Genomic DNA, 20,917 nt, shown 5'->3' with positions numbered 1-20,917 from the left:
TTTTTTTTTTATGAAGCCATGAATCAAACCAATTCAGTACTAATATAATTCACTCTAGTTTGAAAATCTCTTACACATACTAATTCACTGTGACATCAAATGCTGGCTGAGTCCAGATCCAGACCATCTCTGTCCCCCAGCCTGCTGCCCTTCCCTTACAAAGGTGCGAAGCAGATGTTGGATCAGCAAGGGCTGTTCAAGCAGGCAAGTGCATCCTCCTCCACCCTCACATGGCCAGCTCACCACTTTTGCGCCCTCACATGTGGCAAAACTTGTCTCTCCTGGTGCACATCCGTAGCCATATGTAGTCACTGCCATGTCAGTGCACCCTGGCACCAGAGTCACAAAACCCAGATTTAGCAGAGTGGACAAACAGTGTCTATTGAGAGAAGGAAGTAATTATTGTAGCCATTTATAGCTGAAAAATTAGCAGGCCAAAACTTGAAGTGTCAAATGCTTTTTCTTGTTATTATAGCCACCTTCCTACTGAGGGGCTTTTTTTTTTTTTTTTTTTTTTTTTTTTAATGTAAAATAAAAATGGCCTGGAACATCTGGAACATTGAACAGATGTTTCTAGAGAGTGTCTTGCTACCTCCCACACACATGTACCCGGTTTAGTAAGAGCTGCCATTGAATATTTTTACTGAATGTTCTAACCTCAATTCCAAAAGAATGAAACCTGAAAAAATATTTGCTCTAATTGTGAATAATTGGCACTATTTTAGAAACTCGCCATAAATGCAAATCAGAACTCTTTTATGAATGACATAAAAAAGAAAAAGAAAACCAAGAACAACAAAAACCCATAACCTTCCCTCCAACAGGACCTAAATGACCCGGTCACTTTAATTCAGTTCAATGTTGTAATTTTGTTACTTTTGACCAGTCACTGCATATAACTGAGAAATACTTCCTGTACAAACAAAAAGAAGATTTTCCAGTCCAAAATACTCAAACAGCTCTTAAATTATGTTCTCTACCATTGTAGCCTAGATTCCAAATGAATGAAATCTGAAAAAATATTTACTGCAATTATGCAAAATTGACCCACATATTTTGGTTGTGCCTGGTGGTTGAATGTAAATGCACATTTGAAAATATTTCCTCAACCAAAGTTTTCTTGTAAACCACATCAACTCCAATTAATCATACAAATAAATACAAATCCTTCAATATGGGTCAGCAAACATTAGAAATTGTTTACATTTATAGTAAAAAACAATAACTTGCAAGAACCTGCAAATAAGTATTTTGTTTCTATAGAGGTATACTACCTCTAATTAGTCCTAGTCAAGGCTCTGTGGCAATACTACATTTAATTTCAACTGCTGCCACTATTTTTCCTGTAACATCCCTGAAATTAAACACCAGCCTTGTTAGAGGATGAAACAGTATTTAAAACTTGCTTGTTAGATATGTAGGAAATTCAGGGTGTTCCATGTAATCTATTAATATCAGACTTGCTCCTGTTGTTACTGTCAAAAGGCTTGTGTATCAAACAGTATGGCGATAAGCACAAAGAAAAACATCTGCACAGGAGGACACACTCTCCTTCTCTAGATAAGAATACTAAAATCAAAACATAAATGTACCTTATATGCCAGATGTCATACACTACAGATAGAAGGTTAACGGATATATCAGAGTGATAAAGACCCAAGTAGACCAACACTCTGGGTATTTTGATTCTTTTTAGTTATACAATATGATGAAAACTTTTGCTTTTAGATATTCAGAGCACATCAACATTTGTCCTCTGAGCAAGGTAATCAGAAAGTTAATCATTCAGTCACAAAGGACTGTGGATGAAGATAATAGATACTTGCAAGTTCTGACCTGCCCATGTACCTCCTTCATTGGAAAACCACTATTGCAGTGCACATCCACAAGCTGATCAACTCCATCTTCTTCATGGGGAAAAAAGCTTTCTTTCCAGTTCCCTTATTTTATATGAAGTAATACAGCACAAATTCTCACTACAATAAGGCATATCAATTCTTCTTAACAGCATTTTGAAATTTAGAACTAGCCTGTTTATCATTTTAAAGTAAAACAGATATTTAAAATAATCTTACTGACAGATTATGATTTCATTAATGTTCCTAAGCAAGGAAATATGTGGTCTATTATACAAATAAACATTCCCTGTGGTTCCAGTTATCTCCTGCTGGGACAAAAAATTGAAGAAAAGTATGTTATCTTTTGTTAGTGTTGGAAGAATTTTCATCACATCTCTGCAACACCTAATTCTACAGTGAACCACACAATGTTTTCTAAATAAATGGTCATGAAGGTCACATTCTCTTTCAGTCTGGCATTTAGATGGACAAAAGGACTGAGCCAGACTTTCTGTAAGATTGTAGCCAGAGGTACTCTATAAAGGTAATTTCAAGAAGATTTTCATCTATGATACTCAATGGAGTTTATGTTGGAACACATTCCTCCTGAGTCTGTAAATGCAAATGCTTGTCTACCTCATCATAGTGCTCAAACTCTTAAACATCACATCCGTGTCTATGTCCCAGTAATATAAAACTTAAAGAACAGCAGATGTCAGTCTAAATTGTGTGTACAAAATCTAGATGTTGAGTTAGACTTTTAAAGAGGTAAAATAATCTGTTAAAATACCGTCAGTATTTCAGTTGGCATGCTTCTGAATTTTTGGCATTTTGATAACTCTATAGAAGTCTTAATCTCAAAGAGACACAACCTTCATGAATCTGGATCTCCATCAGCTGATAGAATTATTTTTATTGTTTTGAAATGTATATTTTAAGTTACTTCTTTACAAAGATGCTAAAAGACCTTAAGATCAAGAAGATATTTAGTAGAAGCAAATATACATTAACAGAATCATTTTAACCAAGCACAAAACAGGGATCAAAACTGACACACATGAATATATGAACCCAAATAAATGCAGTCCTTCAACAGTTCAACCAAACAGAAAAAAAAATGCTTGAGAGTGTTGTAATAGAGGATGAAGAGCAATAGTTAAAAAAACAAGAACTCGGTATATGCAATTATATCACAGTTAACCATGCAGAACTAGTGTACCCATACAGCTAACTGAAATTTCTAAAACCAGTACACTATGTAATCTACAGTATTCAAATCTTGTGTATGATACGTATAGGCCATGTACTATTTGGCTGTGAACTTACACCAGAAGTTTAATGAACTTCTAGTAAGACATAAACATAGACATAAACATTGTTTCAGTATTTCCTGTCCTGTCAAAAATCAATCCCATATAAACTTTCAACATTGTATTTGCCCTGTTGGTAGAAAAGCCAACTCTATAAAAACAAAAATCTTGGGAAAGAAACTGAATTGATACATCTGAAATTGCTCTACTCAGGCCATTTCTGGGACTGCTTCTTGGCTTAAGGTATAATATGCCAACACCCAAAAGACCCAGAGTACTGAAATAATGCCAGGAAGAACAGTTTTAATTGTTTTTTAAGTTGAAAAAAAAAAAAAGCCAAAGAACATACAGCAATTCTGAGGTATGCTTCTCAGAAGTCAGCTCACCGAGGTGACATATAAATTCTGCACTAATCAAAATTTCCTACAGGCTTGCCTCAAGTAGAGTTTATTGCAGTAAAGCAGCTGTATGTGAAAATGGGCCACCAGGAGAATGCTCAGTCCAACTTCTGCTAGAGGAATTTCTGTAATAACAAATGCCCCATCACAACATAAATATTTGTCAGGAAGCTTTTTAAAACAGCTAGTCACATCAAATACAATAGGAACAGTAAGAGAAGTGTGAGAAAACTTCATTCATTCTGGACTTTGCACTTTTAATCAATGCTGTAACATAAACTGCTTTAATTGAATACCATTCTTTAGCATCTCTACCTTCCACAGGCTTGGACAGTAAAAGTAAGAATGTATTAGCTACTGAAGAATATTTGTGTTCTTCTTGAAATCCAGCCAAATTAGACTGAGACAGGATACAAATTCACTAGTTTGGCAAGGATGTATATTTCAAGAGTAGCTGTACGTAAGAGGTGACTTTATATTTTGCTTCTTCTGATATATTTGCATTGAGCAACTGGGCTGGAAAGGGCCATCTAGACTATTATCCTGCTTGTGATAGATACTATTAGATATTTAGGTCAACAATAAATAAGCAATGCATTTTTTTCTAAGGGCCCTGAGGGACACAGTAGGCCTTAATAGCTCTGAGCAATCTCTTGTGTTTCACACCCACGCCAAATGGGCCAAGGAGCCCCTTTAAGCTCAGACCTGGGCTTAATCCTGAGCTATGTTGTAGTACCTGTCTCTGGCTACCTTGCCTGTTGCTCTTGACTAGACCCTTGAATTGGTGCTGTACCTGGTTCATAACTTGCTTTGTCTGGGGCTGTTGACGGACTTGTCTACCCAGTTCTACTAGGATCCTGGCTCCCACCAGTGAGGGCACCCCCTGTGTTTCAGTCATCAGAATGTGGCTCCTGGCCCATTCTCACTTGTTGAGTTCCCACACGCTGCCAATGTTGTAACTGTACCTCCACTACCTTTTAGTATTTCTCCTTTGTAGGCTGCCTGAACTGAAGGACTCTTAATTACATCACAGCAGATGTATCACAATAGTGTTTTCAGGACCTTTCTTTATTGACCCGGTTTTTAAGGTAGCTATACAAAAAACACCTCAGACTCTTGACTATTGGGAAGGCATACATTTGTTTAAGTGCTAGAAGAAAAACTCTCTACCAAGCATATATAAAGAAACCATTACTAACATCAGACTTCTAGCAGGCATTACTTGTTACATTGATATGCTCTACTATATAGAAATTGATTGATAACAAAAAAAAAAAGATAGAGTATGGAGGAGAATGGGTTTGTATATGTATGTGCTAAATACAGTTAGTTGGGTAGACAAATGTATCTAATAACTTGACTATAACTTTTCAGAGATTGTGTCTTAATTGTTCAATCTATATAAATCTCACCAAATATACACTCAATGCTTTCCAGTGCATGTTCTCTAGTAGACGATCCGTGAACAGCATTAGACAAAATATCTTGTGCAAACTGAGCCCGAATTGATTCAGGAGAGCTCTCTTTTGCCACTTCTGGATCTGTTGGACCCATTAGTTGCCTCCATTCTTGCACAGCATTTTCCTTTGTTAAGACCATTACCACTGATGGGCCCCTGTAAAATATGACAGTTCTTCCACTATTCTGAGAGGCAGAGTTAGCTGTAACTTCAGAGGTACTGTGAAGGGTTATGTTAAGCGTTATGCTATCTGAATAATGTTAAACTGTTTAAATTTTAAAATGTGATTCTGGAATGTTTTGTTTAAGACAATATAAAACTTCTGATATCTGTATTTGAAAATCACAAAGATTATGATGATCAGCTATTTGAATTTGGACTTCTTGTCCTAAAAATGCTCTTACTAAATAATTTCTGAAGCAAGAAAACACACATCATTATCAACAGCTATACTAAAAGTATTACGAGATAAATATTTGTCCCTCATGGGAAAAACAAGGATTCCATCAAAAAAGAGTTCTTTGAGAAGCAAAGCCAAAATAATAGTCACTGTCCATAAATTTGGAAAGAACTGCAAATTTTCCTTTTAAGGAAGGGCATTCCATGCTAAAAGGTAATCATAAAACTTAAAAAAAAAAACAAACACACACCATTAAACTTGCCAGAAAGAGTAACAGAGTGTAACATCCTCAGCCCACTTTGAGTGTTGCATGTTTTGTTGGCTCTGTAAATTCAAAGTTATGATGCATATTTGCATAACTGTAGCTAGACACTTACTCAGTCATACGTGCCACTAACTCTTCAAAAAAAGGTTTTCCTTCGTGATGCTTATAAAACTGTGTAGCCATTTCACGAGTTAAAGCTTCCTCTTTAATCTTTGAGATGGTAAACCCAGCATCTTTGACTTTTTGCATGATGTCATCTAGGTGAATAACAAGCAAATTCATTCTTTCTTGATTAAAGAAGTTTAGATTGAAATGTACAATAAACCACTGTCAATGGACTAAATTATCTCTATACAGGTGACAAACTCAGACTGTTGCAAACTATACTAACAGCATTCATTGTTATTTCTGACTTTGGACAGAATGTGGAATGTAGTAATAATGCTACATTACACACCAGCTGGCCTGATAAAATCAATCTGGATTGTAACAAGAGGGGAAGAAAGACTTATAAAAGCCAACAAAGAATTAACAATTAAAAAGACTACAAAACTTGTCAGGGGAGAAAAGAAGAATGCCAACAAGAGGCTTTGAATACAGTGGTAAAAACAAAACAAAACAAAACAAAAAAAACACGCAAGCAAAATTTTAGGTAAGATTCCAAACTTAAAAAAAAGTAAAACTTAACTTTTAACTTAAAACTTAAAAGAACATAATGTTCTTTTTACTTTAACCTTTCCTTCTTATTCCCTTTGTCTGATGTCAAGTTAAGCCAAGTATGGGAATGCATCTAATCCAGCAATGGCTTCTTTTGAGTCAGTAGAGACAACTGTCTGAAATCAGTAGCATGATTTCAGAAGGCCTCTCTCTCTAATAAAAAATGCTGGACAGATAGTTTGGACAAATTCTTGGCTTTTAAACATTTTAATTTAGCTGAGAACTCTCTCACTTCAATTCACCAGTATTCTTGTGAAGAAGAGCTATAGGCTATTTAAGCAAAGGAAATGTCATATTTGAGATCTCAATATGAATTATGCGAGCCCTGTAAAAGCACTTATCTGCTTGGTAAAAGCACCTCAGAGAATAAAAAAAAATGCATCTGACATGATTTTCTGTGGTGTATATTGCTAATATTTTGGATAAATAACATCTGGAGGCATAGCCCATGCCTTCTAGATCACTTACCTTTATGCTTCTTAGCAGCATCAGGTTTGATCAATGCCAAAGTGTGCTCCTGAGGGAAGAAGAACTCTAATTCTTTCTGAGCATCATTAGGTGAAGAACTACCATGCAGCTGATTAATTGGTACGTTGTCGAGTGCATACTGTGCACGTAAACTAAGAGTCATGAAAACAGGGAAATTATGTAAAGGAATAGCCATCCTGAGCTTTAGCTATGACTAACCTGAACCCAATAAATATAAATAGAAGTTGATTTGGCCACTGAAGTGCTTGACAGTCTCTCTGTAGATGTAAGAAGCATTCACTGTCTACAGAAAGAGCAATCAACTTTTTAATTAACCAGATGAAATATGAATACTTTCCTTCCCAACTGTCATTCTATTATATTTCCAAGATAATACCAGGTCTTGCTTTGTGAAACAACATTTCTGTCAACAATAAGTATTGTGATACCACAGCAGTTTCTTAGGACAATACTACAAGCAGGTGAAACCAAGCTATTTCTTTATAAAACATGTTGAAGAAACAAAGCCACAAATAAAATAAATCATCAATGAAAGGTTTTCATTTAGCTAAGAAAACAGGCATCCAGACTAAAAAATATCAGTGCAATAGTTACAAGAAAACCTTAACAAGCTCCAGAAATATACATCAGCTTCCAGACGATGGCACTATAGTTACACCAGCTGGAATGTGGTATTCATTGACTTGAAGAATATGAAAGTAAATTAAAACTGTGAACGATGGTATAAGTATTACCTGTTTGGACTTTCCTTCTTAGCCTCTTCAACAGTCTTTGGACCTAATAAATTTCTCCAGTGTGCTATAGCATTTTCTCGTGTTAGAGCAAGTACAAGAGTTGGACCACTGTAAAGTGGAAAACTGGCATTAAGAACACCAAATATTAAACTCTTTGTAATTTGTAAAAATAATTTAATTTTATACAGTCCAGACAAGGAAAACGACCCCTAGTACTGGAGGATTTTAAAATTATCTCTGTTCAAACAGCTACAGTCTGATAAAACCTTAGGGAGATTAAATGAATTTGTATTTCAAAGTTACTCAATGTTACCACAACACCAATAACATTACAGAATTGGGCTATGTCTTTATTACTAGACATAAAAATGCTGATCAGCTCCTAAACTTTTGTATTTGTCCCAGGTATGTTCCAACTTCACGTGAAGACAATATCCAAATATGATTTATTTTCCACTCCAAGGAGTCCAGCACACGATCTAGATAAAGACTATAGAGTCCTCCTATAAACAATCTAAATGAAACCTTTCAGAGCACAGCTCAAATGTTTTCACCCAGATCAATGGAATTGGCCACTGACTTCAACATCTTACATATGGAGGTATGGAGTCACTAGAAATTTTTAAAAATCTGATCTGTGTACTGTATTTGGGAATTATCTCATTATCTACAGTTTTCTGATCCTGTGTTGAGTTTTACTAAACTCTCAGATAAGATGGTATCTTACAGCCCTAATAATAATTCAGGTTAATTATTTGTTGTGTGTGTTCAGTCTCATTTCTACATCTGTAGTTTCATTTTTCATTCACCTTACCTGGTCATTTCCTCTAGCAGGAAAGGGAAGTAGTCTTCATTTTCATGTTCTTTATAAAATTCACGTGCTTGTTCTTCAGATAGGTTTATTTCTTTCTGCATTGCTATTTCAAAGCCATCATCCTTTATTCTTTGTATAATAGAATCTGTTTAAAATATTGAAATAATGCTAAATTACCATCCATTCATCAACTAAACACTTTTGCAGAAATGACACGGGCTTTCTAATAACTATCTTAAATTTTTACAAATTAATTTCTTAACTGAAGAACAGAAAACTAATTTAAAGAAACTGCTAGAAGGCTTCAGCAGTTGCCTGGACACTCACGAAGTTGATGTGGAAGGCAAAATGGCTTTTCTAAGCAACATACTGTAGAGTGATCAAGAAAATAAATATACAAGGAGAGGCCAAAATTGTAGTCTTTCAGATCTCTAAATTATTTCCAGTACAGAAATTCTAGAATTAGAACGGAGCTAGCTAGATTCTAGTAAGAAAGGCAAATATAAATTAGAAGAAAAGTAAACTTGTTTGGATGGAGCTTCATACTAATGCAGCAGATTTTCTGATCCAATCTGTAAAAATCTTATCTGTATAGGCCTATGTATGCAGCATAGAACACCCTGGGTCAGATCTTTTTCACTCTTGACATTGATCTACCTGCCAAGGCAAGGATCAACTACTACATTATGGTTAGAAGTATGTTTCCTTATAGTATACTTAAATATGCTAACTTCTCTGAGAGGTTGTCTATAAAAATTTCATCCAGATATGCAACCTAAAGATATTATTGAAAAGTCAACCAAAGGAACAAAATAATTTTGACATTTATATTCTAAATTTATCAAACATATCAGCCATGTAGCTTTTTTCATGATAAAGATTACTGTTAACTTAAAGCTGAGAAAAAAAGATAATCTAACAACATTTCATTAGTAGTGTTAGAATTTCTGAAATTCAAAATGAGACTCTTTATGCCCTTGATAGAAAATTAAGTTATTAAAACTTACCTCGTCTTTCTCTTAGGAGACAAGGTCTAACTAAGGCCAAAGTCTTTTCAAATTTTTGCTCTGTCTTATTTTGACCAAAATTAGGGAAAAAGAAGGCAAGTTGCCTGCTGGCATCTTCTATACTGCTTTGCACATCACACATATTTAATATACTCTCAGTTTCTGGAGTTTCTTCCAGTCTAATGAGACAAAATTTTATCATATTTAAGTCCCTGTATGCATTTTGATGTTGTGATAACAGCTGACTTGATGAAAATGTACTTTCTTAAAGTTTAGTGAAACAAAAGAATAGAAAACCAAATGCAGATTTTATTTAATTCAGAATCATAATTAAAGTAATGTTTCTGAGAAATATTTCTATTGAGAAATATATCTCAAAAAGTTCATTGTCATATGCTATAAAGAGAAATCTGTCATGCAGCTTTTCTAATTCCCCTCTAGCTTCTTCAGAATAGTTTCTCTGTTTCACTAGACAGAATTACTACTGACAAGTGTACAGTGTATAATGAATGACCAGAAAAAGGATTACGCTTAATTCATGTAAAGCATTATCCTAAGAACTATTGCACTACAAAATTCTCTTTATCAGAGATTCTTTCATTGCCTGTAACTCTAAGGTTTATTTAGCAATGTATATACACTCACTCTAGACCACCCAGAAAAAATACAATATTCCCTGGTTGCACTAAATCAACTCAAAAAGGGGTTCAGCAGGTATCAACAAAAATATAAACTATTTCAACAGGTTCTTTTTTGGAACAAATTATGCAAATTTTTGCTGCTTTCTGTAAATAGCAATATAAAACTCGATCCCAAATTTGTATTTTTGTGAACACTCTATTGTCTTGTGCTGTGTATATTACTAACTTTCCATTATAAATTCTTTGCTAAATAGTTGGCATAAGAGAAAGACAGACTTTCCAAGACACCATGGTTGGGAACAGCAAATCCTTACAATGTATTTATGTACCTCAACAACAACAACAACAACAACAACAAAACAGCCCTCCCACTTGTTTGCTCACTTTTACAGAGTGGTGCCAGGGAGCACAGCATGCTTCAGGTGTCCCCAGGTGTCAATTGGGTCACATCTACAGGTTCCCAGCATATATAAAAGTAAACATGGACAACATTCATTTGGCAGTGCTGGCAGTCACTTCGTCTTGGTGAATTAGTATGAAGTGGAACTGTACGGACCACACCAGCTCTAAGTACAGCACAGTTCTCCATGGACAATCCACTCAAATTTAGTTCAGAATGCGCATGAGATCAGTGCCCTTTGCTTATTATCTTTCCCTAGGAATCACAGAGTGTCTATGTTCCCAAAGGATCTATGATTGCATCTGTAGTGATGGTTCTGTGAAAGACCAGGTAAAGAACTTTGCCAGCTCCCTGGGCCCTGTGCACACATATGAATATGAGTCTGTAAGAATGTTACTTCTATGGTGTATTTAAAATACTGTAACTTAATCACATATTCCAATTTTCATTGTTAGTTACCTTTCTGGCTTTCCTGACTCATCAGGAATGCTTTCAAGTGATTCATATAGTTTTTTCCAGAGAGGAATAGCATCAGTTCCTTTTTTTTTAGAGATTACCAAAATGTGGCATGGTCCACTCATCATGAACTGAACAAAATCATCAAAATCAGGCTAAAAAACATAATTATTACTAATTTATTATTATTATTATTATTATTATTATTATTATTATTATTATTATTATTATTATTATTATTATTATTATTATTTTGCTATGAATTGCAGTACCTCTGTCTTTATTATCAGAAATGAGAACATCCTTTTGTAAGTAACTAACGACACTCCCTTTTTACAATGGCATTAGCATATATTACTCAAAATCCTGTCAAACTGTTTGAAAGGGTTTTTGATCAATCATTTGAGCCAGGAAAATTATAAAATGCTTAAAATACAAGTAACTGAGATAAATGAAGTAATAAAAATACATTACAAAAGTAGTACATGTTCTTTGAGGTTAAAGTGCAAACAACAAAAGAGAAGAAAATTATCTAGAAACTTGACGTGATCAAATGCTATGCTTGCAGTAGCACTTATGTGACATAACAAATTGCAATACAATTCAATGCAAATTTTTTGAAACTAAAAATCAGGTAGCTGGCTAAAAATATAGAACACTTAAATGTTTGCAAGACATTTGTAGACTTTTCTGTTATTCTCTCTGCTATGTTCTTTTCACTCATCCAGTCTCAGTCTTCAATGCTGTGGATGGACATTTTCATCAGAAAATACCTTTGCAAGCTGTTGTAAGTTTTTCATCTTTTTTTCCTTTGTATGTCATCTTTCTCTTCAATATTACCAATTTCCTCAGATAACCTTCACTCCTTCTATGCATTTGACTAAATCTTTTCTTTACCAGACGCCCTCATCTGATTGTGTATGACATTTTTCCTTTAATAATATGAGGATGGAATATTCATATATATTGCTTTCAATTCATTGCTTTTCTCTTTCAGTTAGCTTCATATCTACACATCCACTTAACCCACTTCACAAGATGAAAAACCTCAAAAAACACAACCCTGATTGCATGCAAACACAAAGACATTTAGTACAATGTATAAAGTAAGTATAGTGTTGTGACTTCAAAAGTACACGGGTTCATGTTAGAAGAAATCAATGTAGCTATTAGATGTGGCTATGGTGGTTTCATCATTAAAAAGAAACAATTTCTGCTGAAATATCTGAAGATACTAAGTCTATTAAACTTGATTCTCCATTCTGTTATAATAGGCATCCTCTGAACCTTTAACAAGATTGCACAGTGTTAAACAGGGAAGAATCTTTCCCACTGAGCACAAAGAAAGCTATATTCTATATTGTCACTTTAACATATTTATTTTTCAGCTTAGAATTACACTTAAAGAATGGCAAATGATAGCTCCTCAATATGTACAAAGTCCTCTGAACTGCTTCTCATAGTTCACAGTAGTTTTGTTATTCTCACTACCCTAATGTTGGCTACGATTTACTACAGCTACCAAGCTATATTTTTATAAGGCTCAGTAAGAAAAAAAAGAGAGATAACATTTTCTTTTTTGTTCTGTGTACTCCAACATATTAAAAAATTACAAGATTTAAAAGCACATACAGTAACACTGATATATTTTATCTGCTGTTTTTCTTTATGTTTTTAGTGTTTGTTTTATTTTACCTGTGCTTTTTTCTTGGTATAGAATTCTCTGACTTGTTCTTCAGTTAGCATTTTCTCTTCTGATGCTGCAATGCCAAAGCCTGCATCTCTAATCTGCAATTATTCAGTTATTACTCAGTGGCATTTGAAAAAGGATACATACAATATTATACGTAAATCTAAAGATTGATTGACTTTGTATGGTATCTTAAATGCAAATTATCTGAAATATTCCAAACATAACTGCTATGTTCGCCTAACTAAAGTTCTAGCTTTTCAAAGCACTTTGATGAATTCAATAACAATGTCCACTATGTTGAAGTTTTTGGAAAATACAGTGTAGTTCAATGTATGCATTCATTCAATGGTTAATAATTCTTTTTATTTAACATTGAATAAATATTTTTTACCATTGTGAATGATTAAAATTCAGCTACTTCTAAAATTGTTGTTATAAATTGTATGATAATTGTAATAGTCATATTACTGCATATTTGTCAATAAATGTTGTAATAAAAATAGGCTAAACTTTTTGGCCACCATTATAAAGTTGATATACTTTAGAAACAGAAAATATCAAAACTAAAATCTATTTTATGGTTATCTATTTTAAGTCACATTACTATACTAAATTAAAGTACGTATGAGATGCACACTTACACAACCTGTATCAAAATTCATAGTCCCACTGATGTGATATTTATAACATATACCTATATTTAAACAATGAAGACACTATCCAGCCCCAATATTGATCATATGCCAATGTTAGTCTGCTTACCGGCACTCTCCTCTTTAAAAGTCCCTATGATGCTGCTGAGTGTTTCCAGATTGCCTTGACAAGGTTGAATGTGGAAACAGTATGGTACACACCTCACAAGGCAGTGTAAAGACAGATCCAACTAGCAGCTGCTCAGCTCCATTTAAATTGCTTTCAAACACTGCCTGCTTTTTTTGTCTTTATTGAACCTTTTTCTTTTCTGGCCAAGATAGAGTAAATGCAGAAACAAGAAATACAACACTCTGATTTTCTATCCTGCATACATCACAGACCCTCGCATCATTTTAAATTTAACTTTTATTCTTGATATATATAATGTTATGATATTATTATTATTATTGTATCAGAATCAGTGCAAAATTCCTGTAATTAAAGTGAAAATAAATATAGTATGATATTTTGGAAGGAAAGAGAATTTCTCTTTCCTGTGTGATTGCTTACATAAATGCTGAATCCATCAATGCACTGAAATTGTTATTATTAGTATACAGTCTCTGATTATAGTGATTACTAGTGCACATAAATCACCCTTTCCATCTACAAGCATGTGTTTAGTCATTTGTGAACACAAATATTTCCACAATGAACTGATTAGTTGTTTTAAATGTGCCTACATTTCTTAAAGATGCTGCACAGTCAGAAAAGGTATCTTCACCTGAAAGAATTAACTTCACCACCATAGTTTCTAGTCCTTATCTCTACTGAAATATGAGGGAAAAAAAGATCTACTTCTGCTTATAGATTTCATGTATCATTGATCTCCACAGTATGCCATAACTTACTGGCACAAAATATTAAAGCAACAGTATCAATTGGAATACTATATTATTTCAGGGCAAAATACTTGTTTTTACTATCCTTAACAGAGAGCCATTAACAAGCCTTTTTCTAAAACCTGGGAATAAATTAGGATCTATTTGATCTTCCGTCTTATTATTATTCCACTGAAATAAACAGGATGAATGAATCTTTTCAAATTTTGTCTACCTTTTGTTTAATTTCTTCTACACGTCCTTCTAAGACATCATCAGGTTTTATAATTCCAACAGAGTATGTGACTTCTTCTGAAAATTTGAAAAAATAATATGGCAATTAATATATTTATCAAAATAAATACACAACCAAATTTTTCATTACTTGCAAGTGAGTTTCTTTTAACACTTCTCCACTTTAATACTGAGATAGCCAAACAGTGGTTGCAATAAATAAATTACTCCAGCACTTAAAGCATGTCTCAGAGTGTGAGATAGTACTTGGCCATCCCTGGAATCCACATTCTGGGTGAACAACTTGTGTTTTGGGTCATACGGTAGAGACATGTTCCACGTGCAGCTAGGTGCAGTGGAAAAACTACAGTTTAAGGTGGATGATTTCTCTAGGGAGCTTTCTATGTACAGGACTAGAAATTTGAAAGGAATTAATATTACAAAGGAAAACTCAATAAGTTAAAATCTTGTATGAGTATTGATTTCCAGTAAAATACACATTCCTTGTCATAGTAGATGTTTGATTCCTTAGCATTGTGGATTCTGAACTCATTTGCAATAAATAACTGCCGAAGTATATAAAAGACTTGCTCTATCTAATCTTTAAAGCAAGAGGTGTTCCCAGTCATAGGCATACTATTGCAGCATCTGTAGCATACACATAACCACTAAATGACAGAAAGTGATCAAAGAAAATACAAACTATAAACTTTCTGTGCAGAATCTGAGGTTTACAGTTAAAGTGTTAGAATGTAATTCAATCAGATCTCAAACACTGTAGAAGCAGTTAATGGTAGCTGTAATGGAATTGCAGGACTAGTACTTCTTGCCAATACTAGAAAACGCTCATAGGCACCTGCAGGTGTTAAGAAACATATTACCACAGTGTTGTGCACTGGGGCTTCTGAAGGACCCTAACCTGAAGCTGAATCCAAGCTGAAACTGTGCCCTGATTTACCTAAACGAGACCTACAGGAAAGCCAAGGAGAGACTCTGTCAGAGAGCATAGCGATAGGACAAGGAGTAATGGCTTTAAACTAAAAGAGGGGATTTTTAGGTTAGATATAAGGAAGAGACTTCACTGTGAAGGTAAAGGTGAGGGGCAGGTTGCCCAGAGGAGCTGTGAATGCCCCATCCCTGGAAGTGTTCAAGCCCAGGCTGGATGGGGCCTTGGGCAACCTGATCTGGTGGGAGGTGTCCCTGCCCATGGCAGGGGGGTTGGAATTAAGTGATCCTTGGAGTCACTTCCAACTCAAACTGTTCTATGATTCTATTTTGTAGAGTATTTAGACTCTGTAGATTAGTGAGAAGTCTGTATATAATTTCTAAAGGATTTATAATACTGTATTACTAAATCTCAGAGGATTTATAAGTGAAAAAAAAGGCTAAAGCTGAGGTCAGGAACATGCCATTTGAACCATACAATAAAGAAGATATGAAGGGGAACGAGAAGGTACATAACTTAATCCATGATAATGATGTAGTGCCTTATAACAAGAGAAAAAAGGAAGATAAAGAAGAGAGAAGATGGAAAAACCTATTCCATTTCAACTTCGTAAAATGATAGTCTGCACATATACAAAGCAGGAACTTTAGAAGCTTCAGTAGCCATACATAATAATAAGAATAGAAAAGACGTAGGTTCCAGCTCACAACAAGCTTGAAATAAATCTTAGATGTGAGCCTTAAATCTACTCTTGTGAAAGAGATAATTAAAAACAATCTGAGATACAAGGCATGCCATTCCTTCACTGATTAACTCTTTTAATCCTCACAGGTTGCACGTCATACTGTTGTGGGTTTTGTTTTTTTGTTTGTTTGTTTTTCTGTAGAACATCCAAATGTTAGCAAGCACCACCTCAGCAAAAGTACATCACTAATGCAGGGACTGTGTAGAAGTGAGTTTCAGGCACTAATATTGCACATGACGTGAACTGTTGGTTTGGAGAAAGGGGTTGAAAATAACTGATGACAGACCAATATCTTAATTCCTTAAAGAAGAAAACCTTCTGTCAGTTTGATATCCTCAGTCGTAACCTGCCATGTTATTAACTGAATCAAAGGACAATCTATTGGAGCTTGGTGTACACAATTCCTAATCAAATAATTAAAAATATGTTTGTTCTTTTTTTCTTTCTGTTAGCTTTTCTAAAATAAATCAAATGTATTTACCCTCAGGTACAGTCTCCTCAATAGAATCTTCTGATGATTTTTCTTCTAGGAAAGTAAGATCATCTACCTAAGGCAATTGCAAATAAAGGAGAAGTACATTACCATCGTGAAGCTGAAGTCATCAAACACAGGTCTCAGATCTTTAAAACACTTTTTCTTCATGTAGCAACATATTTGCTATCCAGGAAAGCCTGCAACTTGAAGACATTGGGCTAGTCTGATTTTTCTTACCTGGGCTATAGATTGCTAAAAGTTTCCTTTTACTGAAAGCAGAGTTCTTTCATCTCAATTTTCACTCAAAAAAATGAGACATGACTATTTCCCAAGTCTTTGTTTCATATGGTGAATTCTTACTAAGTCATGTATGAAAAAATGTCAGTCCTTAAACATAAAAAGGATAATGACTAAAACTGGTTTATCTTCTAGACATTTTGTTAGCAACCCATCCCTCCATTTCTCTGAATAATAGGGTGATCTGTAAACTTCTTCAATTTCTAAAATGTACAATTTAAAAAAATAAATTATAAAAAGATCATGTGTCATTTATTACTAAGTAAAAAACACAAAAAAATAAACTTCGCAGAAAACACTATCACGAGCATTGAGAGAAACCACTGAAGTATAATAAAAATATTTAAATATATTTTTTTGTGAGTATACCTCAGGGCGTTCCTTCTGTCCAGCTACAATTTCCCTCTCTTCTTGTACTAGTTCTGTTATTTTCTTACTTATAAGAGGAGCATTTGCACCTCTCACCATTTCAATAATTTTGCCATTCTGTAAAAGAGAAAATAAAACTCTTAGTGAGTTTTTGTCACTTAGTTTATGCATTTCCTTGAGTTTTGGAACATGCTATATTTTGTGTCGTCTTTTTTTTTTTTTTTTTTTTCCTTAGCAACATCATAACTTGCTGTGCTCCCTAAAGATAACACCAAAACTAATGCCTTTGCTGGTTCAGAATTATTATTATTTGTTTTCCACTTCTTCATTTCTTTTTTTTGTCTCATTTTATGTATTTATTTTGAGGCTCATCAATAATAGTACAGTTCAAAGTAGATGCAAATACCTGAAAGATTTCTGAAGGTATTGGTGTTCTTAGCCTGTAGTTGCTGAAATTCAAATGCTAGCACTGCCAAAATGAAAAGAAAACCCACAAAAAAAAAAAAAAAAAAAAAAAAAAACCAACAACAACAAAAGTCTTTCTGTATCCATCAATGAGAGACATTAAATGTATGAATCATTACAATTGCTAAAATGTGAGAAGGGCAATCTTATTTGCTTATTTTTTAAAAATTGAAGTGGAAGGAAATGTAATCTCTTTCTCTGAGGGAAAGTGTGCACAGAATAAGCATTTCAGTTAGCCAAATGCAGGCATTTTATGTGAGGCAACCCCAGAAAAACTTACTCTGATTTCTCAGCAACTACCAAAAATGTGGGTACCACAAATCTGCTGTGGCTATCTATATGTGCAACCACAATAAAAATGTGCTTGATAACTACAGATTTAGGCATGGGAAAGAGCATCAAGTAAACAACATCTGATAATACGATCCTATATAGTGTAAAATGTAAAGATATGACATATAGTTTCACATTTCTTTTTAATCTACTGAAACATTAATGTAAAAATAAGCAATGCATTAACAGAAAGCAATGTGGTGTACTTACAACACAAAAGAGAAACACAGGTTCACATCTATTCCTAAATGGTTGCAGAGTCTCAATACTGTTAGCCTCTGCCTGAAGTGAGATGAAGAAAATTGCTTACATAAGTGTTTATATTTATGCATATATTTGTATGTATAAAAAAACATTTTGCCTGAAAGAAAACTGCCATCATCTATTGTGTTACATACTCTCACTATAATCTTAAATACAACTAGCAGTATTTATGCCACCTGCTGGTATTGAAGGAAGGGCTGGTTTGGTAATATGGGACTGGCTTCCCTTCATATTATAGCAGCTACTCAAGGAAAAATGTTACTTTAGTACTGTTTTTCCATGTATAAACATACATAAATGAAGAAGTAGTATATGCAATCCTGACAAAAGAAATTTTCCACTTTATTAAGTTCTTTGTGATATGTGGTCCACTCAATGAAAAAGCACTTCAGATTACCTCTGAACATAACTTCCAAAAATTTCTGAACAAAAAACTGAACAAATAACTGAAAAAAAATTCAAGGAATTTTGATCAAAAAATGGAAACTTTTCAGTAACATTAGAATGAATGATCTTGGTCAGTATCTGCGAGGAACTGAATCTGTGAAACAAATGTATCTAATTTAAATATGATATATATGCCTCCTATATACAGGATATATACAGAATATACAGAATACCAACTGCTAGTGTAGTGGAATATTTCTACCACTATAGTTTTGTGATCATTTATTTTCAATTCCCCCTTTTTGTTCTTTTAAAAAATGAAATATAAGGAAATATTTGCAGAAAAGATGCAACACTTTTTCAGGGATGTAAGAGTTCTAATGTGATAATAATAAACAAAATTAAAACTAACAAACAAAACCATATAGCTTGGCTTTTGAAAGTTTCTGCAACTCTCATCAAGGAAAAGAAAAGCTTGAGGATATTAGCTCCCTTTCTATTATGATTACATTATTAATAATTATATTATTTGTTATTATTATTGTGAGCTCCCTTTCTATTATTATTTCTGGATGTGGTACTTAGGAACACAGCTGAGTGGGTGATAGTGGAGTTAAGGTGATGGTTGGACCAGATGATCTTGGAAGTCTTTTCCAACCATAATGATTCTATGATTCTATTATAATTTCTTCCATACATACTACCATTTCTAATCTACCTCTGAACAAAGCTATACAAGGAGATATTGAGAATAAAAGGCAACCAGGCCAAAATTGTAGTGACTCAATTGGTATAAAGAAAGTAAAATGACAACTCTGTAAATGCATGCAGAAAAAAAGATACATCTAACATAAACAAGAATTCAAATTCCATATATAAGTTACATACTTACCACTGCAAAATGCAACACATCATCTTCACTAAACTCATTCTTCAGTTTTCTGAATAAATTTACCACAGCTTTGCAAGGACCGCACCAAGCTTGATATACATCTATTACTAAAATATAATATTTTGGAATTACAGACTGCTGACTTGTGTAATTTATAAAATGAAACATACTTTGTGTGTTGGAATAGTACTGAGAAGGCAGTCACATGCATCCTCCAGTCCTCTTCTAGTTAATGGACACTTCATGTATACATCGATGTATTGATTATACTTCATGTATACTTCATGTACACATCAATATATACATATCATGGTTTCCTCTAGTACTTCAATTACTTCTGACATTAGCAATCTACTTGCAATAGTATTTGAGATGAGTAACCCAAAAAGCTACATTTCTCTCTTATATTCTTTTTCTGTTTGATTCTTCTTTTTCTTTTCAGAATATTGCTTTTCCCCTCCATAAGCCCATTTCTTTCCCATCATCAATCTTGTAGATTTCATCCCACTACAGATTTGTTCCCTCTACCCAGATACAATTCCTAGGAAACCTAGGTGTTGTTATTGGACTCAGTGAACTGAAAACTGGGAGAATACAGCAGATGCGCTCTCAGAATGCTGTCTGATTAACTGCTGAGTATAACTGTATAGTATTAATATAGGCCCTATGAGATTTCAGGGAAAAAAAACTTCCACAGAAATGTCGTACTGCCTACCGTACAAAATACGATATTGGAATGGCATTTTCTAAACATCAGTGTATAAAACTGGATAAAATAATGGAAAGTATGATTTATGATGCATTTATTTATTATGGAAGATATAAATTATTCATAAGCACAACATACCCATTTAAAATATATTAATATAACCATTTAGAGGACAGTATGGCACTAGTCTTCTAGCTGTACGTATATTGTACCAGACAATATATGAGAAACTGTATACGTCAAGAAAGAATAATAGTTAGTACCTACTACACCTTTTGTCAGCAACATTTCATCCCACTGATTTTGATTGGTTATTGTGGTCTGAAATAAAATGGATTGTCATTTTAACATCTTTAAAAGGCAAGAAAATAATAATCTTTTCATCTCTAGAATTAAGTAATTAGGATTTATACCTGAAGTTGGATTTCTTTCTTCTTGCCTGCCATATTCCTGTGATTACAGGAAACATATAAAAACACAAAGCACATTTAACATTTTTTTAAAGAAAAGCAAGCCTTATCTGTGACATGTAGAACTGACTTATATGGATTTTTTTTCAACATAGTACTGTTTTCTGATTCCCTTAAAAAATTTAACTCCTCTGAAGTCCCTACTGCAATGGAAGTTAGCACTCTACATCAGCATTCTGTGTAGCAATATGCAAGT

General features: G+C 33.9%; 1 protein-coding gene across 1 annotated transcript; it reads right to left on the bottom strand.

Moving 5' to 3' along the window:
- Positions 1–4,938: 4,938 nt before the first annotated feature.
- Positions 4,939–20,697, bottom strand: NME8 (NME/NM23 family member 8; the record flags this gene model as incomplete). Its single annotated transcript, XM_082752654.1, has 15 exons — positions 4,939–5,161; positions 5,783–5,927; positions 6,856–7,007; positions 7,611–7,718; positions 8,425–8,569; positions 9,432–9,643; positions 10,932–11,083; positions 12,624–12,716; positions 14,371–14,447; positions 16,542–16,608; positions 17,202–17,318; positions 18,210–18,281; positions 19,543–19,649; positions 20,515–20,572; positions 20,665–20,697. The coding sequence occupies 15 exons, from the start codon at positions 20,695–20,697 to the stop codon at positions 4,939–4,941; spliced, it is 1,761 nt and encodes a 586-aa protein (XP_082608780.1).
- Positions 20,698–20,917: the final 220 nt, after the last annotated feature.

This window comes from Aythya marila, assembly GCF_965140915.1.
Source record: "Aythya marila genome assembly, chromosome: 2".
NCBI lineage: Eukaryota > Metazoa > Chordata > Aves > Anseriformes > Anatidae > Aythya > Aythya marila.
The sequence above is the reverse complement of the archived record's forward strand: the minus strand, read 5'-3'. Positions and strand labels throughout refer to the sequence as shown.